At 42.4% G+C, this 25,865-nt stretch overlaps 1 protein-coding gene across 1 annotated transcript in view; it reads right to left on the reverse strand.

Moving 5' to 3' along the window:
- Positions 1 to 25,865, reverse strand: part of PINX1 (PIN2 (TERF1) interacting telomerase inhibitor 1) — an 83,144-nt gene that overhangs the window by 54,753 nt on the left and 2,526 nt on the right. The window contains exons 2-6 of the mRNA XM_032778491.2: positions 18,338 to 18,447; positions 15,973 to 16,065; positions 15,131 to 15,209; positions 11,468 to 11,557; positions 9,810 to 9,883 (exon numbers count right to left, since the gene is read on the reverse strand). Coding sequence (XP_032634382.1) covers positions 9,810 to 9,883; positions 11,468 to 11,557; positions 15,131 to 15,209; positions 15,973 to 16,065; positions 18,338 to 18,447 — 446 coding nt within the window. The remainder of the gene's footprint in view (positions 1 to 9,809; positions 9,884 to 11,467; positions 11,558 to 15,130; positions 15,210 to 15,972; positions 16,066 to 18,337; positions 18,448 to 25,865) is intronic.

Genomic DNA, 25,865 nt, shown 5'->3' on the forward strand with positions numbered 1-25,865 from the left:
ACCAAACATAACCCCCATTAAAAACCATGGGGCCTGATTTACTGCTGCCCTGCAGCTGGCAGTTGGATACACCAGCACAAAATGGGTGAAAAATGCTACCAGTACTGCTTTGTACTGGTGTAATGAGAGCACAAGGTGCAAGACTGTGATGAACTGGGCCCTCTATTTATAGTTTAATGAATTAGCTAGTATTTGTATGTACCACTGCCCTCTATTGGATGCAGCAGAATTGCTCAAGTGGCAAAGTGCTCAAATGTGGGTCAAAGGCCCTATATTGCTAACAGCTGACAAAGGGGCTTTTGTCTCTGAAGTTTCACAGGCCATGGTTTGCAGTGCAGCAATACCTGAGAGGCCAGAGATTTAATACAATACATTCACAAAAGCTTTTCTCTTTCACAAGTAATATTAAGGTAATTCATTCAAATGGTCAAAAGGCAGAAAATGCAGACTTAAGACTGAATGTACAATATTAACTCTTTCCCTTTGTGCCTATGCCTCTGGAAACATGGCCAGCTCCCACTGAAGTCAACAAGCATTATCATTGCCTTTTAATGGGCGTTAGAGCCACCCCTTGGTCTAATTACACAACATTCAATTTCTCAAATTGTACATACAGGCACACACACCAATCATCTTGTCAATAAACAGATGGTTAAGGGTTAATGTCTCTTCTACCTGTAAAGGGTTACAAGCAGGGAACTGGAACAGCTGACCAGAAGACCAATCAGGAGACAAGATACTTTTAAACCTGTGGAGGAACTTTGCTGTGGTTCATTGTCCTTGTGGGTCTTCTTCGGGTTCCTGAGAAAACCATACATCACTACAGCTCTCTAACTTCTGTTCAAATAGTAAGTAAAAACAGGCGGTTTAGGCTTTTGATTGTTTACTCTATTTGCAGTTGTGGATCTGGCTGGTTAACTGTTAGTGTGTAGTTGCTGGAAATTTTGATTGTATTGGTACTGGGGGAAAGTTCTCTCTGTGTCTGTAGCTATAGGACCCTGTAATATTACACCTTGAAGTTACAGAATAATCTTTACTTTTTCCTTTCTATTTAAAATATTCTTTTAGAGAACCTGATGATTTTTTCCTTGTTCCCTTGTTTATCCCAGAACTGGTGGGGAGACGGGAGGGAGAGAGTGGAATCTCTCTCTTCCTTGAATCTGTTTGCCTCTTGTGGAAAGGAAGGACATGCTTCTCTGTATTGTGATTTAAAGAGTTTGGATCAGTAGTCTCTCTCAGGATAGCCCAGGGAGGAAAGTCTGGAGGGGAAAGAAGAATGGTTATTTCTCCTGTTATAGGACCCAGGATTGGGTCTGGGTCCGCAGGAAGGGGAGGTCAGAGTGCCCCAAAACACTATATTTTTGGGTGGTGGCAGGCTATCAGATCTAAGCTGGTAATTAAGCTTAGAGGATTTGTGCTAGTATCTCATTTTCTGAACTCTAAGGTTCAGATCTGAGAGGGAATGCTATGACACATCTGTACTGAGTAAACCATGATGGTCAAGGCAGACAAAAATTAACAGCTCACAGGGAGGGTTCCTACCAATCACTGCCTTCAAAGTTTGGCTCTCCTATATAACAGCGTAAAGCAATTTCCCATGGCTACTGATAGGGTGATAGAGTGCATGTCAATCACTTACCAGAGTTTACTGTAAGTTATCAGCATTTTCTCCCCTCCCTCCACCTCCCAAACTATGGATTTTTGAAGATACAAATGAAAAACCATCACTGATGTACAAATTGCAAGGAGCAGCCATCACAAAAACCAGAAGCTGTGAGCGGAGTCTGAGTGGTGACTATGTTGTTACTGGAGTGTTTAGTCAGGGTTTACAATAGAAGTAGTTCCATATTTAACCATCCATTCAATATCTGACACTTCATTACAGGACTGTTTATTCTCATTTACTTCCCTTACTGATATTAAACATTGCATTAAAAGCAATGAACCTAATACTTACTCCTCGACAATACAGAACACATTAAACATTCTTGCTGTAAACATGAAGGGCTGACTGATACATATGAGACGAAGTCCTGTGCTCAGAGTCCAAGAGCCATGAAGTCCTAAATTTTAATCCCATCTCTGATAAATTCCCCCTGTGGGCCAAGTCACAACCCCTGGGTCACAGCTCCTCACCCTTGAATACTGGGGATATTATACAACTAATATCAAATAAATACAGCAGGAGAGAATAAATGCAATACATATTAGAGACCACTAGAGAGTGAAGGAGGAAGACAATGCTGTGGGAGCCATCACATTTTTGTGAGGTATTTCAAATAAACCAATTTATAATTCCCCACCTCTGACATATTAAATCCAGTTTTTCTTGACTTTATTTACTGTAGGGGCTTGGATTTCCCTTAGGAGAGTATTCCACTGACATTGCCATTAGGAAGCTTGCAGAAGATCTGGCATGTGTCTTCCTTTTCCTAACTAAGTGCCTGCTCCCTGTTCTATTCCCAGCTTCTGACCACCCTGAATAGAAGAAGCCTTTCCTTTTCCTTTATTACTCCCCACACCCAGATATTTATAGACATTGTGGTAGTCTCCTTCTGCCTCCTTTCTAAGACGAGCATATCCAATTGCTCCACTCCCGCCTTCTAGGACATGCCCTCTAACCCTTTAGCCATTTTACTAAGCTCATTTTGGACTCTCTCCAGCTTTTCAGCATCCTTTTTGTACTGCACATTCCCATTCTGAACACCCTGTGCCAGCTGTGATCTTGCCAAGCTCAAATAGCACTATCAGTAATTCTTATCTGATAACCAACTGCTGTCTTATGCAACACTTAATAATGTCCACAGACAAACCTGTGAAGAACACAGCTAATGAATCGTGACACCCCCCAGTGACACAGGTATTAACTCCATTTTACAAATGGGAAAACTGATGCAGAGAGAAGTTGTGACTAGTCTAAGAACACATTAGTTAAGCCTCACATACCCTATGTCAGGTAAGTATCAGCATTCACATTTCACAAAGGGGAGAACCAGGGCACAGAGGGAGAAAGGGGTTTGCCCACAGCCCCCCAGTGAGTCAATGGCAGAGCCAGGATTAGGCACATTTTCAAGTTCTGGATTCTAACCACTAGGCAATGAGGTTTTGATAACTGCTGGGATATGCAAATCATTGAGGAAACTCTGGAAAACATGTGAGAAGCCAATTTCCTGATAAAAAGTGAGACAGCAATGGGGACGAAGGCTGAAATTCCAGGTGATGAACAGGAAAGGGATCACACCAAACCTGGAGGTAAATGGGCAACTAGTCTTTGGCCATTTAGGGGAACTCATGCATGATAACATCTATGTTAATATAATTTAAGGAAGCTGTTTACTGATCAGATGGCCTGAGACATGGAAGTGAGATAGGCTTAAAGCACTCAAGTTTTCTATGCAAGAATCTGACTTATTAGAAGCATCCCAGCAAATCAGGGCTTCTCCCCCAAACCCCAAAATTAGTCAGTGTCAGAATCATGTTGTTTAGCTAATGAGCAGCGACTGTAACTCATTCCCAAATCCTCAGTCTCACTCAGGAGTATTTTCTCCTGTGATAAGGCTCCATCAGGAAACACAGCTGGATGGAGGAAGGAAATTCTGAGAAGAAAAAAAAACAGTGGGGGTTCCAGGAAGTTCAACCAGATAGGAACTAATGGAATTTGTTTTTCTGTCTCCCCAGCTCCGAAGCGAGTGAGAAAATTAAAGCGAGGTGGGGGAGAAGGCTGGCAGGCACTGCCCTGCAAGCAGGTCCCCACCACAGGTCCCGGGAGAGTGCCATAATTACAATTCAATATTTTCGATCACTCATTGTCTCCCTGAGAAAACTGCAGACGTTTCCAATTTAGGTGAGCTCCAAAGCTCAGCCATTGTTTTCACTTGAAGGGAGACGGTTCCAGAGGTCCCTCTGTAGTTTATTAAAAAGGCTTTGTTTGACCACACGATCTATCATGAAGGAAACATTTATTTTAGATTTAAAATAATTTAAAAAAGACGCCTATCAAAGGCTTTGGGTACCTTCGCATCATCAATACATATAATGAAATCCCAGCAGCACTGACGTGATCACTTTAACAAGATCTCAACCAGCCAGACACCTACCAAAACGCCTTTTCACCCCTTCACGAGTATGGGGAGCAAACACACAGCCCTCTCTAAAAACCTTACCCAACCTGATGTGGTTTTTTCAGCTTGCCTGAAAGGTGGCTAAATTCAGGCTACTTGGGACTGGGAGTGGGAAGCAAGATCCAATCTCAGAGCCTTCACAGAGAATGCACTGCCAGCCACCCATCTCTTTCATAAAGAGGGGGATCCAGCTTGTGCATCCCTGCTGACTGCAGAGGAGGCAGAATGAGGTAGGAAGAGAGGTGGTCCCTCAGGCAGATAGCCTCAGACCATTCAGGGCTTTATAGGGTACAACCAACATCCTAAACTCCACATGCAGCCTAATGGGCAGCCAATACAGATCCCAGAGCTCCACGGTCACACGGTTCCAGTGATATGTCCCGCTCATTAAGTGAGCTACGTCATTCTGTGTCAGCTTCAGTGTCCGAATGGTTTTAAGGTGCAGCCCCAAGCAGAATGTGTTACAATAGTCTAATCTTCAGGTGACAAAAGCATCGATAACAGTGACACGGCCAACATCTGAAATGAAAGGTCACAGCCTCCTAGCCAGGTGCAGGTGGTAAAAAGCTGACTGATCTAAGGTGGTCATCAAACAGCAGCTGGGAGCTGAAACCACTTCTAAATTGCAAACACTAGTGACTAATGGTGGATGTACTCCCTCACAGGGGTGTATATTATCTCCACTATCTCCTCTAGCTGCTTCTCCCAGCCCACTATCATCTCAGTCTTGTCTATGCTGAGCTTCAACCAGGTTGCTCTGACCCATAACTCAATCTTACTGGCTGAGGTGCTGAACTGCATCAGGAGAGTGGGACAAGAGAGAGATACAGCTGGGTGTCATCAACATACTGATAACGCCACCTTGCCTCCTTAATAACCTAATCCTCCTAATGGCCCAGACTCAGGTAGAGTGGGAAAGGTGACAGATTGGCACCTAATAGCACCCACACCTGAGAACTTTTCAGGAAAAAGCAATGTGCCCACAACTACCCCTTGAGATCTCTGAGAGAAAAAGACTGAAGATTTATTCAAGGATAGGTACATAACAGGCACTTGCAATGTAAGCTTCTCTGCATCTCTTGACTCTGAGCTGGTGGGACCATCTCTAGGAATAAGAAGGGAATTTAGCACTAAGGACTGAATTAACCTGAATACTTTCTTAGAGGTTGTGAGACATGGACAGCTGTCCAGCAAGAAATGGACTGAAACCACCTCCCACAGATCACCAAACAGCTATTACATGTAGAGGAGTTTTGATGACTCAGTGACCTGAGCTGGATTCTATGAACTAGAGGCAAAATATTAGACATTCTATTACCGGCCCCTTGAAAGGGATCTCTCTGAAGTACACATGGTTTGAGAATGCAGGAGCAATACAAGACGCACTAGCACTATACAAAGCGTGGTTACAATAAGGCTTTAGAAGGCGACAAGACTCCTTGGTAGCAGTAGTTCTAGCACCTAAATCCACCTGTCCTGACTTGTCCTGTGCAGAGATGTCAGCATGCAACTGCTGAAGGTGAAACTGTAATGAAAAGACAAGGGACCACAGACTACCAGTGTCCGATGGACACCAGGACTCTTCCTACTCTCTCTCTCTCTGAGCAGAAACTGACATAAACAGCATCTGCAGTGCTCTCTCTTTGCCACATCAGGGAAATGCTCAGTGTCCAGGAATTGTAGCAGAGACCACAAATAAACCCGACAATACCATTTAAAAGGGTCAATTGACCAATTAATGTAATACCAAGCCAGATTCCCCCCTCCTATGGAAAATTCACTGTAGGAGACAAAAGAGGAATAGGAAAAGTCTGTGAAGTTCCAAGCTGCAAGTCCCCCTTTACTTGAGGGGCTGAGCAGTGCAGTTTTTACATTGTTCGCCCTCTAAACGTCACAGGTCTCTGGGATCCAGAGAGAAGGGAGGGCTATTGCACTGTGGCTAGAATGGCTTAAGAAGCAGCTGTGCTGCTATTGGCTGGGTCTACCTGTGGCTGACCAGCAGCAGCTTCAGAGGGGATACAGAGGGCGATTCCATCATGCCAAGTTGCCCTACCTCTTCTGCCACTATTTCAACATGGAAATCTAGCCAGGGAACAGGAAATAGCGTCACAGAGAACAGCACCTCTCCTGCACCCTCACAGTTCAGTGCCACATCAAAGCCATTGGCCATCAAGTTTTTATAAGAATAAAAACATGTCTATATCTGAATGCACTTCTATAGTGCTTCCACACCTAGCGTTGCCGCCTTTCAAATAGCTGACCCCAGACACCCTGCCTATGCTCCACCTCTTCCCCGCAAGGTCCCGCCCCCGTTGGTTGCTCATCTCCCTCCATGCTCCCGTCACTTGCTGGCTCACCTCAAGGAGCCTGCCTGCAAGTAGCAGGCAGCCCCAGCTGAACAAGTGTCGGTGCGGGTTAATTACCCAGCATCTCGCTCCACCCTGGGTTAACTGAGCTTTTGGTTCGGGTCCCATTTAGGATTGCCAGGTCATTGGCAGATTCTCAAGGAGACAATATTAAAGGCTTCACTACAAACTATCATGATGCAAAAGAAAGACAGAAATATAGTTAAAGGCCAATATGACTCCACCAGGAGCTCTTTAATGACCTGAAAAATCAAAAAAGGAAGCCTACAAGAAGTGGAAACATGGACAAATTGCTAAGGAGGAGTACAAAAGAATTGCACAAGCACACGGCGACAAAATCAGAAAGGTTAAGGCACAAAATAAAAGGCAATAAGAGGTTTTTTTAAAATACACTAGGAGCAAGAGAAAGATGAAGGAAAGTATAGTCTTCTACTTAGTGGGGAAGCATATCTAAATGATGACATCAAGAAAGCGGAGCTATTTAATAATGCCTATTTTGCCTCAGTTTTCACTAAAAAGGTTAATGGTGTCCAGATACTCAACAAAATATTAACCACCAGGTGAAAGGAATGCAAGCTAAAATAGGGAAAGAACAAGTTAAAGAATATTTAGATAAGCTAGATGTATTTAAGCTAGATGTAGTGGGTCACAAATTGAATAGGAGTTAATCTGATGCAGCCTTGAAAAAGGCGTATATCATTGTAGGGTGTATTAAAATTGTGGTCGTGTATAAGACATGGGAGGTCCCACTCTGCTCAGCACTGGTGAGGCCTCAGCTGGAGTACTACGGCTAATTCTGGATGCCGCTCTTTAGGAGAAATTGGAGAGAGTCGAAAGGAGCACAACAAAAATAAAAGGTTTAGAAAACCTGAGCTATGAGGAATGGCTGAAAACACTAGGCATATGAAGTCTTGAGAAAAGAAGACTGAGGGGGGGGGACCTGACAATCTTCAAATATGTTACAAAAAGGACTGTGATCAATTGCTTTCCATGTCTACTGAAGGTAGAAGTGGTAGTAATGGGCTTATTCTGCAGTGAGGGAGATTTAAATTATTAGGAAAAACTCTCTAACTCTAAGGGTGGTTAAGCTCTGGAATACACTTCCAAGGGAGGTTGTGGAATCCCCAACACTAGAATTTTTTTAAGAGTGGGTTGGACAAACACCTGTCAGGGATGGTCTAGGTTTACTTGGTCCTGTCACAGCACAAGGGGCTGAACTTGATGACTTCCCAGCGTCCCTTCCAGACCTACAGCTCTACGATTCTACAGTCAGATCACTGCTTGGATAACTCTGGGCAAAATGTGATCCACGAGTTCCTTAAATTTAATGTGGTGATGAAGACCATAAAAAGACAACCAGTCCCAGCAGGTTCTGCTACACCTTGAGCTATCAGGTGGCAGCACCTCAGCAAGAGGACTCATGGCCATACAGCTAATAAGAGAGGTTAATCAAGGAGGCTCAACTACTGAAGGCACATGATAGCTTAGGCTGCTGGTGGCTGCTATAGACTTGAAGTCTGAAAGCTAATTTCAAAACTGCAATAAATTAATGGATCATTAAGACCAGCTGCATTATGGCTGATGGAGTCTCCCCAAACTGTTATCCATCAAGGCCAAATGATGTGGCTTGCAAAATGATGGTCTGGATTATGACTCTCAGTTGCTGACAAGACAGGACGGTTCTTGGTTTTACGTCTCTTCTAGCCTCAGTTATTTCAATTAATGGTAGTGCTTTTCTTACACTTTGGGGAATTCTTATCATAAGAAGCAGATCTGATACCCACTTTCTCACCCTGTCAAGATTTCATTTATTTAAAACCAAAAAAAATTGTAAAGCTGTCTAGGAGAACAGCAAGACAGTGTATCGTAGTTTCGGTTACACCCTGAAATCTCAAGGGGGTGCTATAAGTTTGATTGCTTACAGATCTTTACCGTTACAACACTCACCAGAGACAGGATCTCCTAGCATACTATTCCCAAGCTCTCTGTCACTGGCTTCCCGTGAAGCTGTAGAACAGCTTTAAAATGTTTTGGATTGGAGCTGGCACAAGGCTCTGCATAGTCTAGTTCCATCACATGGTATTCAAGAAATCCTCTCAGTTCAAACACAGGCTCCAGACTTCCCTCTAACCACAACTAACTTTAGAGTGCTCACAGGATTAGCAGTATAATTCCTGTGGCACGTTCTTTTGTCCCTTCTGTATGTGCACACTAGTGATCATCAGTATTGTCAAAACACTTGCCTGGTTGCACTAGTCATGCTCCTGCACAAGGGAATCACTGCATACTCATATGACAGACACCCTCCCCATAACATCAAAATGCTACTGAAACCTGAAGTGCAAACATAGCTGTGACCTACAAAACTCACATCGGTGAGTCTATAAGCGCCAATTTGGACTTCACATTTTACCTACTTGAAGGAACAAAGTCCCTGGGAGCTATTTAATAGCAGAACTCATGCCTGTGCGTATTGCATACCAAACAACAAAAGTGAAAACCAAGCCACCATATTTAAAGCGACATTAAAAAAGCTTCTCAGGTTTAGAATTTGTAAATATTCAGCTCTCTTGTGGAAATATAAGAACAATTTGCTGTTTTGCTGAGTTTGGTCAGTTTTTGCTAACTATTGTACTTTATATTTACAGTATGTACATAATCCGCAACTCGAACAACAAAAGATAGCTACTATGCATTCTATACTGCAAATAAGAGTGTAAAAGGAAAAACAAACTTCTTAATACTGACTGATTTGTAGAGAAGTTATGCCATGCCCGCAGCAGATCATTAAAACATCCACTAAACTCACTCTTTTCACCCAACAGTTAAAAGCTTGCCCTTCCATTCAGAACTTTAATGGGAGCTTTAAAGCCATTGCTCTTGAAGAGTATGTAAAAATCTCACTTGCACCAAGGCATTTGGATATGTGCATAGGTTTCTTTAAAAGGGAAAAATGTTAAAGGAAGAGAAAAGATTTACACTATTGAACCCATGATCAAGAAAGACGTACTGGCCTGTCGACCTGCAGGGACATGCTGGCCACCACTTCCTGCAGCTCCCACTGGCCAGGAACGACGAACCGTGGTCAATGGGACCCGCAGGCGGGCCGTGCAAAAGTAAACAAATTGTCTGACGGCTCACCAGCGGATTACCATGACGGATGGCGTGCAACCCGTGGGTTGCACACCACTGCCCTAACTAGTTTTGAGATGGAACTTGGTACGTTTATAAACGGAATTTTATGACAGGGTTGTCTGTGATAGCAGGGGACTGGACTTGATGACCTGGGGGTCCTTTCCAGTCCTACATTCATATGATTTACCTCAGTTTTTGTATTCTGTCGTTTCCCAAAAATGCAGGACAGGTCATCTTCACTGCGGGAAGAGAGATCCTTTCCTGGGGCAGGAGGGAAGAGCAAAGAAATGCAGTCATTATTCATTTGGACAATATCAACAGTGAACAGTGGGGTTCCAGAAGCCTTGGGGGTTGAGGGAGAGACAGGGACAACATGCTAAACGCTGACTGTCCTTGGCCCTTTTGTAGAGGGAGGAATGGGTAGGGATGAGGCAGCAAGGGGGCACAAGAAGCCCACTGTAGTGCCTGTCCTCAGACAGACAAAAAATGTGTCTCTGCACTCCCTCAAGTCATCCCAAAGGGGCCAGGGAAGGGGTGGAGTCCTGGCCCTACACCCTCTCCCTCCACCTTGATGGATATGCTGCTGACTGGATGCAGCAGGGTGGAGAAGGCTGCACCAAGCAAGAGGGAGGCATGGTCTGTGTCCCCCTACAGACAGGGTGAGTGCAGAGAGAATGCATCTCCTCGAACTCTGGCTGGATATCCCTGCCTCTGACAGCACTGTCTTCTTCTCTAGATACAGTGTAGCCATCGAAGCTAGGGGGTGGGGTGGGGGTTAATCTTGGCTCATAAAAAGCAAAACTTCTACTGTTGGAAAGTACCAGATTGCCCCAGCTCACAGGTCTCTAAAAATGTTTTCAAGGGCAGGGCAGTGATGCTTCAGGCCCTACAATAAGCTTTATCCCCATCTGCATACTACGCTGTCTGAATACAGGAGTGGTAGACAAAGCAGAGGAAGGGGAAGAAAGGAGGAGTGATGTGACATCTTGAGATGCCACCAAAAGTTAGCTGCAGCCTTTGGTGGAGCCCCAATACTAAAATATGGCCCCCATTCAGAAGTCAACTGCCACTATTTTATGTGATGCATTCACTAGTGTTACACAACATTACACTGGGGATTATATTGTAACATAGTACCCATTAGTGGAAAATAGCATGTATGGGTAGAATCACATGTCCAATAACATTTTTATCTACTTACACACACACACACACACACACACACACACACACACAGCAACACCACACACACACACACACACACACACACACACACACACACACACACACACCCCCTGAGAGAGAAATAGGATTACTATTGAAGAAAAGCCAGAAGCAGAGGATGGCTGTTATTAAGATATCACCAAGAAAAAAAATCAAAACTTCAGGAATTAAATTCAGTTATTTGGGGGACTTAGACCACTGATCAATGATAGAGAGAAGACCTGGTAACAGGGCTTTCCTCTTACTGCAATCAAGTGTAAGCTTATCACTGATCTTATACACATGACCACTAAGAGGGACTATCATGATTGCACAGGATATAGCTACACAGATGTCCAAGCAACAACTTTTAGTTAGTTCTTTCAACACGTGGACCATTGTGTTTTTTCTTTTATACCATTTAAAATAGTCACCCTTCCTTATTAAATAGCAGCTTCCTACAGACAATGATTGAATTATTCAGGAATACCAGCCTAAAGCCAACAAAAACTGACAAATAAAGCAGCTGGTTGCCACATGGATGTGTCTAATGCCAAATGTAAGTCAGAAGGTATGTGTCATCCTGGTACATAGATATTTATAACCCTGCAGTTCATGAAAGAACAACAATGTGCCCCATACCTTTTGCAAACTTCATATAATGAACACGTTTCCTGGAGGATCTGGATTTCTCTTCAAGACTGAATGTCTTCTTCTGCTCGCTCGAGGGCTCTAAAACCACAAAGGTTACGTTTCCATTAGACAAATGCTAACCACTAAACTCAAATGTCAGTATATTTAACACCACAATTTAGGGTCACGTCACAACATAACATTAAAGGAGCATGATCAGTGCTGTTCAAGATACGTTACCAGATGATCTTATTACCCCACTTCCCAGCTATTGTTACCCCTACTTGTCATAAAAGTAATTTGAAAAAAGATGCAAGTTCTTCAGAGCAGGGCCAGTGCCTTGTTACTAAACATTTAGATGGCAACAGTGCTTAGAACAATGGCCCATCAACCTGATTGCTTCTAAGTGCTTTACAATGTCTTTATATACAACCCCTAGATAGAGTCTGTTGTTATGATTTGTTGCCCACCATACCAATTCATCTAAAAGAAATTCTTGAAGACAAACACACTGATATATAGGATCAACTTTAAGTTAGGGTACTACCCTGAAAAGTGGCTGGAAACGGCATTGTGAGGTTCTGTGATCATCTCTCAGTGACTCTCATTTTTCTAGCGCAATCACTCACAAGCTGCTTCTCTTCCTTTCCAAGGCTTTTCATGGCCAATTCCCACCCTACCTAGCATCTCTCATTTAGCATCAAGAGGTTGCTACTCACCTCTGATCAGCCCATCATGCCAGTCTCCATCGTCCACTTATTCAATTTTCAAACAAGCACCTTTATGCCTTCTCCCATGCTGCCCCACACGCTTCAGAGGAATTCCCCATAAACATCCACAAAGCTACCTCGTTGTCCACCCCCAACTCCTATGCTGGGATGCTTAACCCCCCCTGCCCCCGATAACAGTTAGGCTGCAGATGTGCAGAGACCCTGCCTATCATGCTGATCAATATCATCTCACTGTTTCCTGGAGCTCCCTCATCTGCCTGTACCCATCTGTTGTCTCATCTTATTCTTGGAAGGTAAGCTCTTCACGGCTTTTTGTTCTGTGTTCACGGCTTTTTGTTCTGTGTTCGCATAGCACCTAACAGTGTGGTCCTGGTCCTCGACTAGGGCTCTACCTGCTACCACAATACTATCATAGAAGTGTTGTTATCATAGAATATCAGGGCTCGAAGGGACCTCAGGAGGTCATCTAGTCCAATGCCCTGTTCAAAGCAGGACCAATCCCCACACAGACTGAACTCACAACCCTGGGTTTAGCAAGCCAATGTGCAAACCACTGAGCTATCCTTCTCATCGTTGTCAGTTTACAAGTTAAGATGTATTTTCTAACTGCTAGGCCTGCAGACTCAGCCTGGGTACCAAGAACCAAGCTGGATTCCTTCATTCTCACGCACCCTCACCTGTAATCTAGGATCTGCAGACAAAATTAATCCCTTGGTGAACCTGTGCAAACCCATTACCCTCCACGGACTAGAACAGGTGGCACTGTCTGGAATTTAGAATGACTGAGCTGGAGTTAAACTAGCAACCTAGAGGGAAAAAGCGAACAGCCTATGATCACTCCCTGCACCATACAGCCCCTACTGCATTTAAACTGAAAATCAGTCACGAGGGGAACTAGTTACTCATAGGTCTAGCAAATCTGAGGCTATAAAGAATTTGCTGCAGACAGAGCTGAAAGCCCTCAAAGACAGGTTCTGTGTGGAAACAATGATACATTTGTGAGTTCACTGCTGTCTAATCCAGGGGGAACACAAAACATTCTCAGAAATAAGAATTCTCAGTGGAGCCTCAATCGCAATCTCACTTTTCCAGCAAGAGTGACATCAGCACCCTCTTGTGGCTGTAAGGTGGAACTTCAGTATCCAATATCAGGAATTTTATCTATGGAGCTTTCACTGGACAGATGCATTATCACCTCCTCTACTGATTACTGAGACTCAGTATGAGGGCTGGGCGAATGCTGCAGAAATATTCACCTCCATTTTAAAAACAATTTGCTTTATGTCCATATCCTATTCACTTTTCGTGAATACTGAACAACTAAATGGGTGCTCAGATACCATGGGGGTGAGCCAAGTATAAATATCTTTCGATATCAAGGGTCTTCAAAAATTAGCACAGCATAGAACTTTAGAGAGGTCACAATGGTCTACCTAGGGGATACAGCCCAGGACTAGGAACCAGGACAGCTTTCTTCAGTGTCACTGACTCACTGTGCATCCTTGGATGAGCCATTTAAGCCTCTCTGGTCCTCAGTTTCCATATTTGTAAAAATGGAGTTAGTGACACTTGCCCACCACTGAAAGCACTTAATGGATGGCATCAACTTACAAAGAACATTAGGGTCTTCCAAGGGGTTACAGCTAACGGATCTTCCTGTAACTCAGTAGGATTTTATGATCAGATTTTTAACTGTATTCAGATTCCTGAAGATGTAGAGAAGTTCCCAGTGGGATCTTTAAAGGCACCTAAATCCAATGGAAGTTAAGAACTAGGCACTTTGAAAATGACCCAGACACCTCTCTATATCTTTAGACACCTAAATACCTTTAAAAATCTGGCCCTTAGAGTTTGAGGACCAGGATACCAGTCGCAGCCCTTATTAAGGGGAGGTTGTAGTTTCTCCACCGCAAAAACTGATTTTGATCTTCCTCATAACTCCAAAATAACCCCACACTCTTGCTGTCATTTTTAGGATTAACTCATTAGCAGCTACAGTTTGCTCTGATTATTTTGAAAAAACTCACTAAGGCCAACATATTGCAACTGATAATTTGTGGCCAGACGCTGCACTCAGGCAGAACCCAACTGACTTTAATGGGGCTCCACCAGGGAACTAATGGTTACAGACCTGGAGCCCAACGGCTTGTCAGCACATAAAAATGGCCCCAGTCTAAGTAAAGGCAGGATAGTAGATCGAGTTAGTTAAACTTATGCAGCACTATGTGGATGCTTGCACTGTTCTAAATCTTGCTTCTATCAGTTTAGTTTGTTCCTATTATTTAAACCAGCATGTGCACAGACCAGGCCCAAGTACTTTCTGAGACTAAGAGATAGCTCTTTTTGGACATTTTTGACAAGTTTCCTGCTTCTGCATGTCCTTCCCTTTTGCCCAGCTAAATCACATTACCCTACCATATTTCAAGAGTATGTAGGTTTTGACCCCAGCTCATGCAAACAGCAGTTTCTCAAGGGCAGAAAAGGGGGAATCGCTGAAGAAACTGCCACTAGGTAAAAGCCAGACACAATTCTTCATCAATGAGGCTGACAAGAGGTAAAGTGTGGCAATGGAGAATGTTTGTGTCACACGCCTTTGAACTGCCTCAGGCTGTTTTTCAGTGGCCAACTGCGGCTTCTGCATATCCCACCAGATAAAGGGAACACACCCGTCTGCCTTTTCTATTGAAAAGCCCTAACCATTACAATCTATGGAATTTAATGTAATTCATATACATTCTCATCAAAATAAACACCCTGGTTCCGCGTGGCATTGAGCCCTCTGTTCCCATTCATTTTAATGAGAGTTGAAGGGGGATGAGCATCATGCAAGAGGTATCACCAGCCCACAGGATTGGACCTTAATTTGCCTTTTAAGAAATGAAAAATAGAGGAAATTTTCAGTGAAACTTCCAGCACCCAATATAGCGAAGTATTAACATACCTGATTCACCTTGCCTGTGGCAATTATTCAGTTCAGCCAGAAGTTGGTTGAAGTCATCTTGATGAGCAATCCAGTTGTCCTGTAAATAGCACCCAAGTGAATAAGAGGCAAAAGATCCTATCAAAAGATCTATCAGCGTCTCACTCTACATCCTCTAGCTCGAAACACCAAAGGATAACTAGGAATCCCCTAAAGTTTCACAGGCAGAAACACCAACTACAGCTCGTTAAGCTCACTTCAAGTGCCTACGAATTGCGTTGTAAAGTCTTCAAACAATACTGAGTTGTTGTTGGCTCTGTCATGCCCCAGTCTGGGCAAGTTGTTTTCAGCTACAGGCAGGAAATGCTAACATAATTTTCCTGCAGCACAAAAGATGAGAACACACAAAGTCAGTTCAGATGTTGACTCAGACAGCGCCTTTAGGGCTCAGTCCCACATTCTGTGCAAACCCATGACTGCCAACGGGAAACGGGGACTGTTCCAGGAATAGGGAGCAGAATGACAGGAAGGCACGAAACCAGGCCTAGTAAAAGGAGACAAAGGGATATCTACCAGCAAACAAACATTTCAGTTGTCTGTGGGAAGTGGCATCTCTGAGCAGCCTACTCCCCATTATTCATCGCTGTCTCCTCACTCCAACATTCTCCCCAAAAAAAACCCAAGAGGACATAACTGTACCAATACTGCTGTTAGCTGGTTTCTCTCTTCTGGAAGATGTTCATCATCATCCTGACACCACACAAACTTGATGATAGATTTCACTCCCTACCCATTACATAAAGGGGCTGTCAACAATCAGCACATTCTTACCTGGGTTGGCAGCAAATCTAACTAGTACTCACCTCATAATTTATGGCTGCTCCTAAACCGAGTGTGTTGTTTTTCACTTGAACCTTGATGTGCTCTGTGCTCCCTTGTTCCTGAACCCCAAGACCCTAATGAGAATATAAGACAAATTGTAAGCGTTTTTCAGGAGCGACACTAAAGATAAATATAGGTATCATACTGAAAGACCATTTGTTTTTGAAATACAGACAAGACACAATTTATATTATTTATTTATTTTCTAGCCTATGATTTAATTCAAGCAAATGCTATAAGCAGCACATTGAGAATTTGTGTATTTTTAACTTATTATATCCCTCTCAAAACACCAAAGTTGTAGTATCACTGAGTTGTGCATGATTAATCAGGACACCATCTTACATTTCTAGGTGATCCTGCAGTGCTTTACAACTTTGAATATAGAAAGAGAGAGCACGCATCAGGAATGCTTCCCTCACCACAGAAATGCATCCACCTCGGGTGTGGAAGATGTAGTTGTGCTTAGTTAAACAAGTGCCAACAGGAAACGTAGAATACTGAACTTGCATAGAGAGGTTAGAGTGAGGCAAAAAAAGAAAATGTAATGGACTCTAACTGGCACTCAGCAGGACCCATTTCCTTACTCTTTTTACTTCCTCCATTGCATTCTCACACATAATTTTGTTACTATTTGCTTGTCCATGAAGAGTTTGGGGGCAAATCAGGACTTCAGATCTTGGCTTTGTCCATACTAAACACTAATAGTGTTTAAATTCAGTAAGAAAATATGTTTGGGGCCCAATATGTATTTTCTTGCCCAGGTGGCAGGAAAACCAAACATGCTAAGCATGTTTTAGCCAAGGTACCTATCAAAGATAAGACCTCATTCCCTAGCCTGTTTATTATTTCCTAGCCACATAGATAAGTAGTAGTCACATAAGAACACTCGTAGGCCACATCACGGTATTTGGGAGTGGTGTAGATGAGGCCTATGGTTGAAAACCTGTTTTATGTAGCAATAACTCATATTTAAACACGTCTGTTGCTAACATGGGCCCAGCAGATAGTGAATTTTGTTTTAAAAACTATGCTAGCCAGATTCCTCTCGCTACCACGTACCAGGCGTATTGCCTCATCTATTGGGACTGTGTTGTAACCAATCTTCCCCACTTTAGCTGTAATTCCAGTGTAGGCAGGACTTATAGCATGGTTTTAGGACACTTCGGAAAAAATTTCTGTCCACTTTAGTTAAGGCAACAGCTGTGCTTGGACATGATTTTTGCCAGCATGATTTTATCCAATGTGAGCAGAATGTTTGACAGCATCCTTTCAATCTCAGTTTTAAAATCTCATGGCTTTCATACTTATTTTCACATCAGATTAAAAGCACTAACAAACGTGCATTTGTGCTTACAAATCAAGAAGTTAATTAATCAAAGTTAGAAAACCTATCGAAGCCAATGGACTCATTGATGTCAATGGGTTTGGGATCAGGCCCTACCTGTTGCAGTTTGTATGTGAAATTCTGCTGCAGCAACTAAGTGCAAAATCAGAGCCAGTTAAAAACCTCTTTTCTTTAAACAAATTCCCCAAGTCAATACAGTTATTGTGAGAAATTCTGGAGTACCTCTTTTCTTTCATCAGAAGTTCTGTGAGTTTCCTAAACTCAAGAAAGCCACAACTATTATTTTTTTATAAATGGTGGATGAGGAATACCCGAGATGAGAGATGCCTTTAAAAACAAAAACAATGAAGACCATTCTCTTTTGCGTTTAGTCAGGTAACTAGCACCTGGAAATGCTGAAGAGACACAAGCCTCAGTTCTGGGCTCTGTGGGGTCTCTATAGAAGCTGAGCCATTGTAAAGAGGTAGTAGAGATGTCTTTATTGGCCAACAGAGAATATTTCTGGCATTGGAAGATCACTGGCCTCCACCCAGAGCTCTCTACCATAGGAGCATTCCTGGGGTGGGAAGAGATGTGGCTTGATGCAATGCTCTGGCTATTCTGTGTGGAAGAGCAGATCATAACGGGTCATTGAAAGCTGTCAAAAGTTAGAGAAGCTTCAGGAGCTGCTCCATCTTACACCTCAAGCAGCTGTCAGAATTTAGGAGGCCCATCTGTAGCTCCTGCAGTTCTGAATTGGGGTCACCCATCTCCTTATCAAAAGACAGCAGAACAGGGGGGGGGAAAAAAAAAAAGGAACCAGGATAGCAGGAGAGATCCAGAAATCAGTAGCAGGGGGGTAACAGTAAAGTACCTACTAAAAAGGATATGGCACTATCAGCTATAAGCCTAAGAGCTGCCTGTAATTCCTGTATCCAGATCTCTCTCAGTATTTCAAACTCTGCAACACCTGAGAGTTTGCTTTTCTGCAAGTCCACTTACTTCTCTTTAGACCATACCTTTCCTTTGGACCATCCCATTTTTTCCAATATCTTCTGGCCAAATTTGGATTCATCTTTACTCCAGGCGCTGTTTCTAGGATCCACGGACCACTTCTGCTTTTTACGGGCTACAGCAGGGGGGAAAAAATGTTATGCTCCATTTAATATCACAGAAGCTGATAATGCAATTAAAAAAGAAGAGTCAAGACATTATTTTCCCTCCAAATAGAATCTAAAACAGACTTATATAGTCCCTATTACCAAAGTATCTGAGCATCTCAATCTTCAATGTATTTATCTTCAGAACACATCTGTGAAGTAGGGAAGTGCTATTAGCCCCAGTGTTCAGACAAGGAGCTGAAGCACAGAGAGACTAAGAGACTTGCCCAAGGTCACACAGGAAGTATGTGGCAGAGCAGTAACTCAAATGCAGGTCTCCCAATTTCTAGGCTAGTGCCCTAATCACTGGACCATCCTTCCTCCCTGAATGTCAGAATATAGTGAATCTAATCACTGTTTTAATTTAAAAAAAAAACAAAAAAAACTAAACATAACCAGTTACAGACGCCTGCTTAGTCAAACAAGTACAGAAGAAGCACCAATGTGATGAAAAAACTTTCAAGGGCTGCACAGAGAATGGCTAATTTATCTGAGAACTCAGATGACAATATTACCGTATTTGTATTACAGTTGCTCCCACCTAGAGTCTCCAAATGAGGATAAAGGCCACATTGTGCTCAGACACAGTAAGAAAGATCCTCTGCTTTGAAAAGCTTGCGGTCCAACAAACAATTATGCACATGCTTAACTTTCACTGAAACCAATGAAGTAAAGCTGGCACAGCAAAGTTAAGCATGTGCATAACTGTCTGCAGGATCAGGGCCTAAACAGAAAAGGAAGTATTATTCCCCTCATTTTACAGATGGAGGCACAGAGAGACAAATGGCTTGCTCAAGATCATAAAAATTCTGTGGCTGAGCCAGAAATTGAACCCAATAATTCCCCTGAGCCACAATTCCATGCTTTAACTGCAAGACCATCATTCCTCTAAATGCACCTGTGGAAAATAGGAACAAGAATACAGGATCACAATTGGTTTTGGACCCAATTCTGGTTCTTCTAAAAGACACTCTGACTTAAAAAAAAAAAAATATCCACAAAACACAGCGATGAACAAAATTACAAAATTGTGTTTTTTAACATTAGCTTTAAAGTTTCCAGGCAGCATTAGAAGCGCTAGTAACTACCCTGCGCAGTACAGAAAAACCACTCTCAAGAAAAGTCCTATTGGATTTAAGAGGAAATTATACCCTGATGATGGAATACCCCAAAATTCCATCAGATGGTTAAATACCAATAGAAAGGATCTCATTCTCTGGAAAACTTTAGAGGTTTCTAGAGAGATCTCTGTGTGACTTCCGGTATGTTTTTCCATAAGTGAAACTGACCAGCCTATTTTCACTATTCAGGTTGAGTAAAAATTCAAGAGTTAATAGAGCGTAAAGGGAGAAAAGTCTAAAGTTCTGTTAGTGTTGATAATCTATATAGTGATACCAATAACATAGGGATTGTTTGCGTTTATAGATAAACACAAAGTGGCTGAGATGATCAAAAGCTTAATATGCCACGTGCCCAACAGTCCCACAGATCTTCACTGGGAACTGGACACTTCACCTCCTTAGGCTAATTTGAAAATCTCAACCAAAAGGAGTTATGTGGATGCTGGCCAAAATTTACAAAGCTAACTAGTGATTTTGGGAAACCAACTTAACACGCCTCAAAGAAACCTGATTTCAAAAAATAATGATCACCAGTCCTCTGAAAATTGAGCTGAACATTGAATCTCACAACATTTGAAAATCTTGGCCACTGTCCCTTTACGCCACAGAAGGTTGTACTTTTCAAAGTGAACCAGTGCAGCTTAGGAGGATCAATTCAAGAGGACATAGTCACACACATACGGAAGGTTTCAAGTACACTAATGTCTCCTTCCCAATTCCATGCCTTACATTATCCCTTTTCCTCTACCCCTTTAGCCTGAAGTCTCCTCATCATTGTTCTCCTTTCATCTTCCTCAAATCACTATAATCCCACCTGTTCAGCACTTCCTACCAGCTATAACATCTGAAGAACCCTACTCTTCAGTCTTTTGTAACTATTATGCAGGATAATGGCTTAACAAAACCTGAGGAATTAAAATTGGTACATCCTACACAGGTGAAAAGCTGCCACATATATCTAAGATGCTTTACAGTTCACACTCCCCAGAGACCCTTGGTTCCAAGACACAGTAGAGTACCTTCTCAAAGCTGAAATCTGTAACACTTTCCTGGCACCTTAAATCACAGGATCTCAAATCACTTTACAGACAAGGTATTAATCTTCACATTTCTCTGAGGTAGACGTGTTAGTCCTATTTCACAGATAGGAAAACTCAAACACAGAGAAGTGAAGTGACTTAGTTAAAAACAACACGAAATCTGTGGCAGAGCGAGGAATTCAACCTCTGTGCTGCAGCCATCATAGAATCATAGAATATCAGGGTTGGAAGGGACCTCAGGAGGTCATCTAGTCCAGCCTCCTCCTCAAAGCAGGACCAATCCCCAGCTAAATCATCCAAGCCAGGGCTTTGTCAAGCCTGACCTTAAAAACTTCTAAGGAAGGAGATTCCACCCCCTCCCTAGGTAACCCATTCCAGCACTTCACCACCCTCTGAGTGAAAAATCCCTTCTCCTCCAAATGAGTTTTGGAAAGAACAATTCTCTTTGTCAGAGATGTCTGTACACTGTAATCTTTCCAAAATGAAGAAGTAAACTACCTATCATCCGGCAAGCGAAAAGTGATTCAGTTCCAACACTAGCACTCCGCTGTACCAAACTGCCCCTGGAGAATTATACTATGGAGGTGCTACTAATATACTGGACAAGCAGCACCATCCAGTGGAGAAAAACTTCATTCACTCAGACACTTTTTGCTATTCCACTAACTCCAGTTCTGTGCTGTTTGCAATGGATTAGTTCCTGCAACCTTTTTGCCCAGCTGCAGACCTGAATGTGAAGCTGAACTAGCAGTTCTGAAACTGTGGTCCATGGAGCACTCAATAATTATGGGTTGAGAGCTGGCTGGTGATGTGCTAATGACTCTCCTCCATGTCTCCAGCTGCTAAACTGCACTAAGAGATGGCTAACAACATTACTGTTCTAGGCATCCTCTCCTTGCCCTCTCATTTATCCATCTGTAGTCTCTTGTTTTAGATTATTCTTTTTGAGTCTGACGAAGTGGGTATTCACCCACGAAAGCTTATGCTCCAATATGTCTGTTAGTCTATAAGGTGCCATAGGACTCTGTCGCTTTTTACAGATCCAGACTAACACAGCTACCCCTCTGATACGTAATACCTAGGAGCTCCAATCATGGACTAGACCCTGTTGTGCTAGGTGCTGTACAGAGAACCAACCAGTCCCTGCCACAAAGAGCTTACAATCTAAGTAGACAAGAGACAACAGACGGCTACAGACTGACAGGGCAGTACAAGGAAACGACATGACAATATTGGACTGCATGATAGGCAGCATACTCTGCGCACCAGCACCCTGACCAGTGTCAAATTTTTTGTAGGCATCATGGTATAGGAGAGTTTTGAGAAGGATTTTAACATAAGAATGGCCCTACTAGGTCAGACCAAACGTCCATCTAGCCCAGTATCCTGTCTTCCAACAGTGACTAGTGCTAGGTGCCCCAGTGGAATGAACAGAACAGGTAATCATTAAGTGATCCATCCCCTGTCGCCCATTCCCAGCTTCTGGCAAACAGAGGTGAGGGATACCATTCCTGCCCATCATGGCTAATAGCCATTGATGGACCTATCTTCCATGAATTTATCTAGTTCTTTTTTTGAATCTTATTATGGTCTTGGCCTTCACAACATCGTCCGGCAAGGAGTTCCACAGGTTGACTGTGCATTGTGTGAAGAAATACTTCCTTTTATTTGTTTTAAACCTGCTGCCTATTAATTTCATTTGGTAACCCTTGTTCTTGTGTTATGAGAAGTATTAAACAACACTTCCTTATCTACTTTCTCTACACCAATCATGAATTTATAGACCTCAATCATATCTCCCCTTCGCCATCTCTTTTCCAAGCTGAAAAGTCCAGTCTTATTAATCTCTCCTCATACAGACGCCGTTCCATATCACTATTAATTTTTGTTGCCCTTTTCCAAACCTTTTCCAATTCCAATATAACTTTTTGGAGATGGGGCAACCACATCTGCACACAGTATTCAAGATCTTGGTGTACCATGGATTGATACAGAGGCAACATGATATTTTCTGTCCTATTTCCTATCCCTTTCTTAATTATTCCCAATATTCTGTTCACTTTTTTGACTGCCGCTGCACATTGAGTGGTTGTTTTCCGAGAACTATCCACAATGATTCCAAGATCTCTTTCTTGAGTGGTTAACAGCTAATTTAGACCTCATCATTTTATATGTACAGTTGGAAGTATGCTTTCCAATGTGCATTACTTTGCATTTATCAACATTAAATTTCATCAGCCATTTTCTTGCCCAGTCACCCAATTTTGAGAGATCCTTTTGTAGCTCTTCGCAGTCTGTTTGGGTCTTAACTATCTTTAGTAATTTTGTATCATCTGGCAAATTTTACCATCTCACTGTTTACCCTTTTTTCCAGATCATTTATGAATATGTTGAACAGGACTGGGCCCAGAACAGACCACTATTTACCTCTCTCCATTCTGAAAACTGGCCATTTATTCCTACCCTTTGTTGCCTATCTTTTAACCAGTTACAATCCATGAGAGCACCTTCCCTCTTATCCTGTGGCAGCTTATTTTGCACAAGAGCCTTTGGTGAGTGATCTTGTCAAAGGCTTTCTGAAAATCCAAATACACTATATCCATTGGGTCCCCTTGGTCCACATGCTTGTTGACCCCCTCAAAGAATTCTAGTAGATTGGTGAGACATGATTTCCCTTTACTAAAACCATGTTGACACTTCCTCAACAAATTATGCTCATCTATATGTCTGACAATATTGTTCTTATAGTTTCAACCTTGGTACTGAAGTCAAGCTTACAGGCCTGTAATTGCCGGGATCACCACTGGATCCCTTTTTAAAAATTTGCGTCACATTAGCTATGCTCCAGTGATCTGGTACAGAAGCTGATTTAAACGATAGGTTACAGACTACAGTTAGTAGTTCTGCAATTTCACATTTCAGTTCCTTCACAACTCTTGGGTGAATACCATCTGGCCAGGTGACTTATTGCTGTTTAACTTATCAATCTGTTCCAAAACCTCCTCTAATGATACCTCAATCTGGGACAGTTCCTCAGATCTGTCACCTAAAAAGAATGGCTCAGGTTTGGGAATCTCCCTCATATCCTCAGCCGTGAAGACAGATGCAAAGAATTCGTTTAGTTTCTCTGCAATGGCCTTATCGTCCTTGAGTACTCCTTTGGCATCTTGATAGTGCAGTGGCCCCACTGGTTGTTTAGGAGGCTTCCTACTTCTGATGTACTTAAAAAAAAATTGCTATTACTTTTTGAGTCTTTGGCTAACTGTTCCTCAAATTCTTTTTTGGCCTTCCTAATTGTATTTTTACATTTCATTTGCCAGTGTTTATGTTCTTTTCTATTTTCCTCACTAGGATTTAACTTCCACTTTTTAAAGGATGCCTTTTTGTCTCTCACTGCTTCTGTTACTTTGTTGTTTAGCCATGTGGCCTTTTTTTGGTTCTCTGTGTTTTTTAATTTGGGGGATACATTTAAGTTGAGCCTCTATTAATGGCATCCTTAAAAAGTTTCCAGGCAGCTTGCACCGACTTCACTTTTGGCGCTGTACACTTTAATTTCTGTTTAACTAACCTCCTCATTTTTATGTAGTTCCCCCTTCTGAAAGTAAATGCTACAGTTTTGGGCTGCTGTAGTGTTTTTCCTGCCACAGGGATATTACATTTAATTATATTATGTTCACTATTACCAAGCGGTCCAGCTATATTCACCTCTTGGACCAGATCCTGTGCTCCACTTAGGACTAAATAAAAAATTGCCTCTCTTGTGCATTCCAGGAAAAGATGCTCCAAAGATGCAGTCATTTAAGGTGTCAAGAAATTTTATCTCAGCATCCCATTCTGAAGTGACATGTACCCAGTCAATATGGGGATAACTGAAATCCCCCATTATTATTATTATTGAGTTTTTTATTTTAATAGCCTCTTTAATCTCCCTGAGCATTTCACAGTCACTATCATCATCCTGGTCAGGTGGTCGGTAATATAACCATACCGCTATATTCTTATTATTAGAGCATGGAATTTCTGTCCATAGAGATTCTATGGTACAGTTGATTCATTTACCAATTTTGACTTCATTTGATTCTATGCTTTCTTTCACATATAGTGCCACTCCCACACCAGCACGACCGGTTCTATCCTTCCGATATATTTTGTATTACTGTATTCCATTGATTATCCTCATTCCACCAAGTTTCTGTGATGCCTATTATATCAATATTCTCATTTGATACAAGGCACTGTAATTCACCCATTTTATTATTTAGACTTCTAGCACTGGTATAGAGGCACTTTAAAAACTTGTCTCCTTTTAGCTGTCTGCCGTTACACAATGTAATTGAATGGGAGTCTTTTTCATTTGACTGATTCTGATCAGACCCTTCCTGTATTTTATCATTTTCCATCCTCTCGTCCTCACTAGGACACAGAGATTCACTATTAATAGCTCCTCCCCAAGGGATGTCCAAACCAAGTGCTCCTCCGCACCTGTCGGCTTTCCCTGAGCCCGTAGGTTAAGAACTGCTTTACAACCTTTTTAACGTTAAGTGCCAGCAATCTGGTTCCATTTTGGTTTAGGTGGAGCCCATCCTTCCTGTATAGACACCCCATTTCCCAAGTTTCCCCAATTCCTAATAAATCTAAACCCCTCCTCCCTACACCATTGTCTTATCCACGCATTGAGACTCTGCAGTTCTGCCTGTCTAACTGACTCTGCACGTGGAAATGGGAGCATCTCAGAGAATGCTTGAAAAAGGATAACAAGGTGGTTTTTCAGTTATTATGGGAAGCGCCTCTTGAGTGTGAGGAGCAGTATGGGAGAAAGCAGAAGATCTTAGTTTGAAAATTTAATAAATGAGTGATGGAGGCCAGCATCATGAGCTGACCAAATGCAAGAGCTGACATCTTGATATGAGAGATGACAAGCAGGGCTAGGGATGGGCCTTGAAAGTGACAATAAGCAGCTTATATTCGATGTGATACAGAAGGGAAAGCCAGTGGAGGGATACCAAGAGAGGAGTGACATGCTTAAAACAACAGGCTAGGAAAATGGTCTTTACAGCAGCATTTTGAATGGATAAAAGCATAGCATGATTGCTTTTGTCAAGGCGAGAGAGAAGGATGTTGCAGTAATTGAGAACCAAGAGAATGAGAGCCTGGACAAGACTTTTAGCTATGTGGATGGATAAGAAATAGTTTTCCTCCTCTCTTTTGGAATGAATATTGATAATA

Source organism: Chelonoidis abingdonii, chromosome 3 (genome assembly GCF_003597395.2).
Source record: "Chelonoidis abingdonii isolate Lonesome George chromosome 3, CheloAbing_2.0, whole genome shotgun sequence".
Lineage (NCBI taxonomy): Eukaryota > Metazoa > Chordata > Testudines > Testudinidae > Chelonoidis > Chelonoidis abingdonii.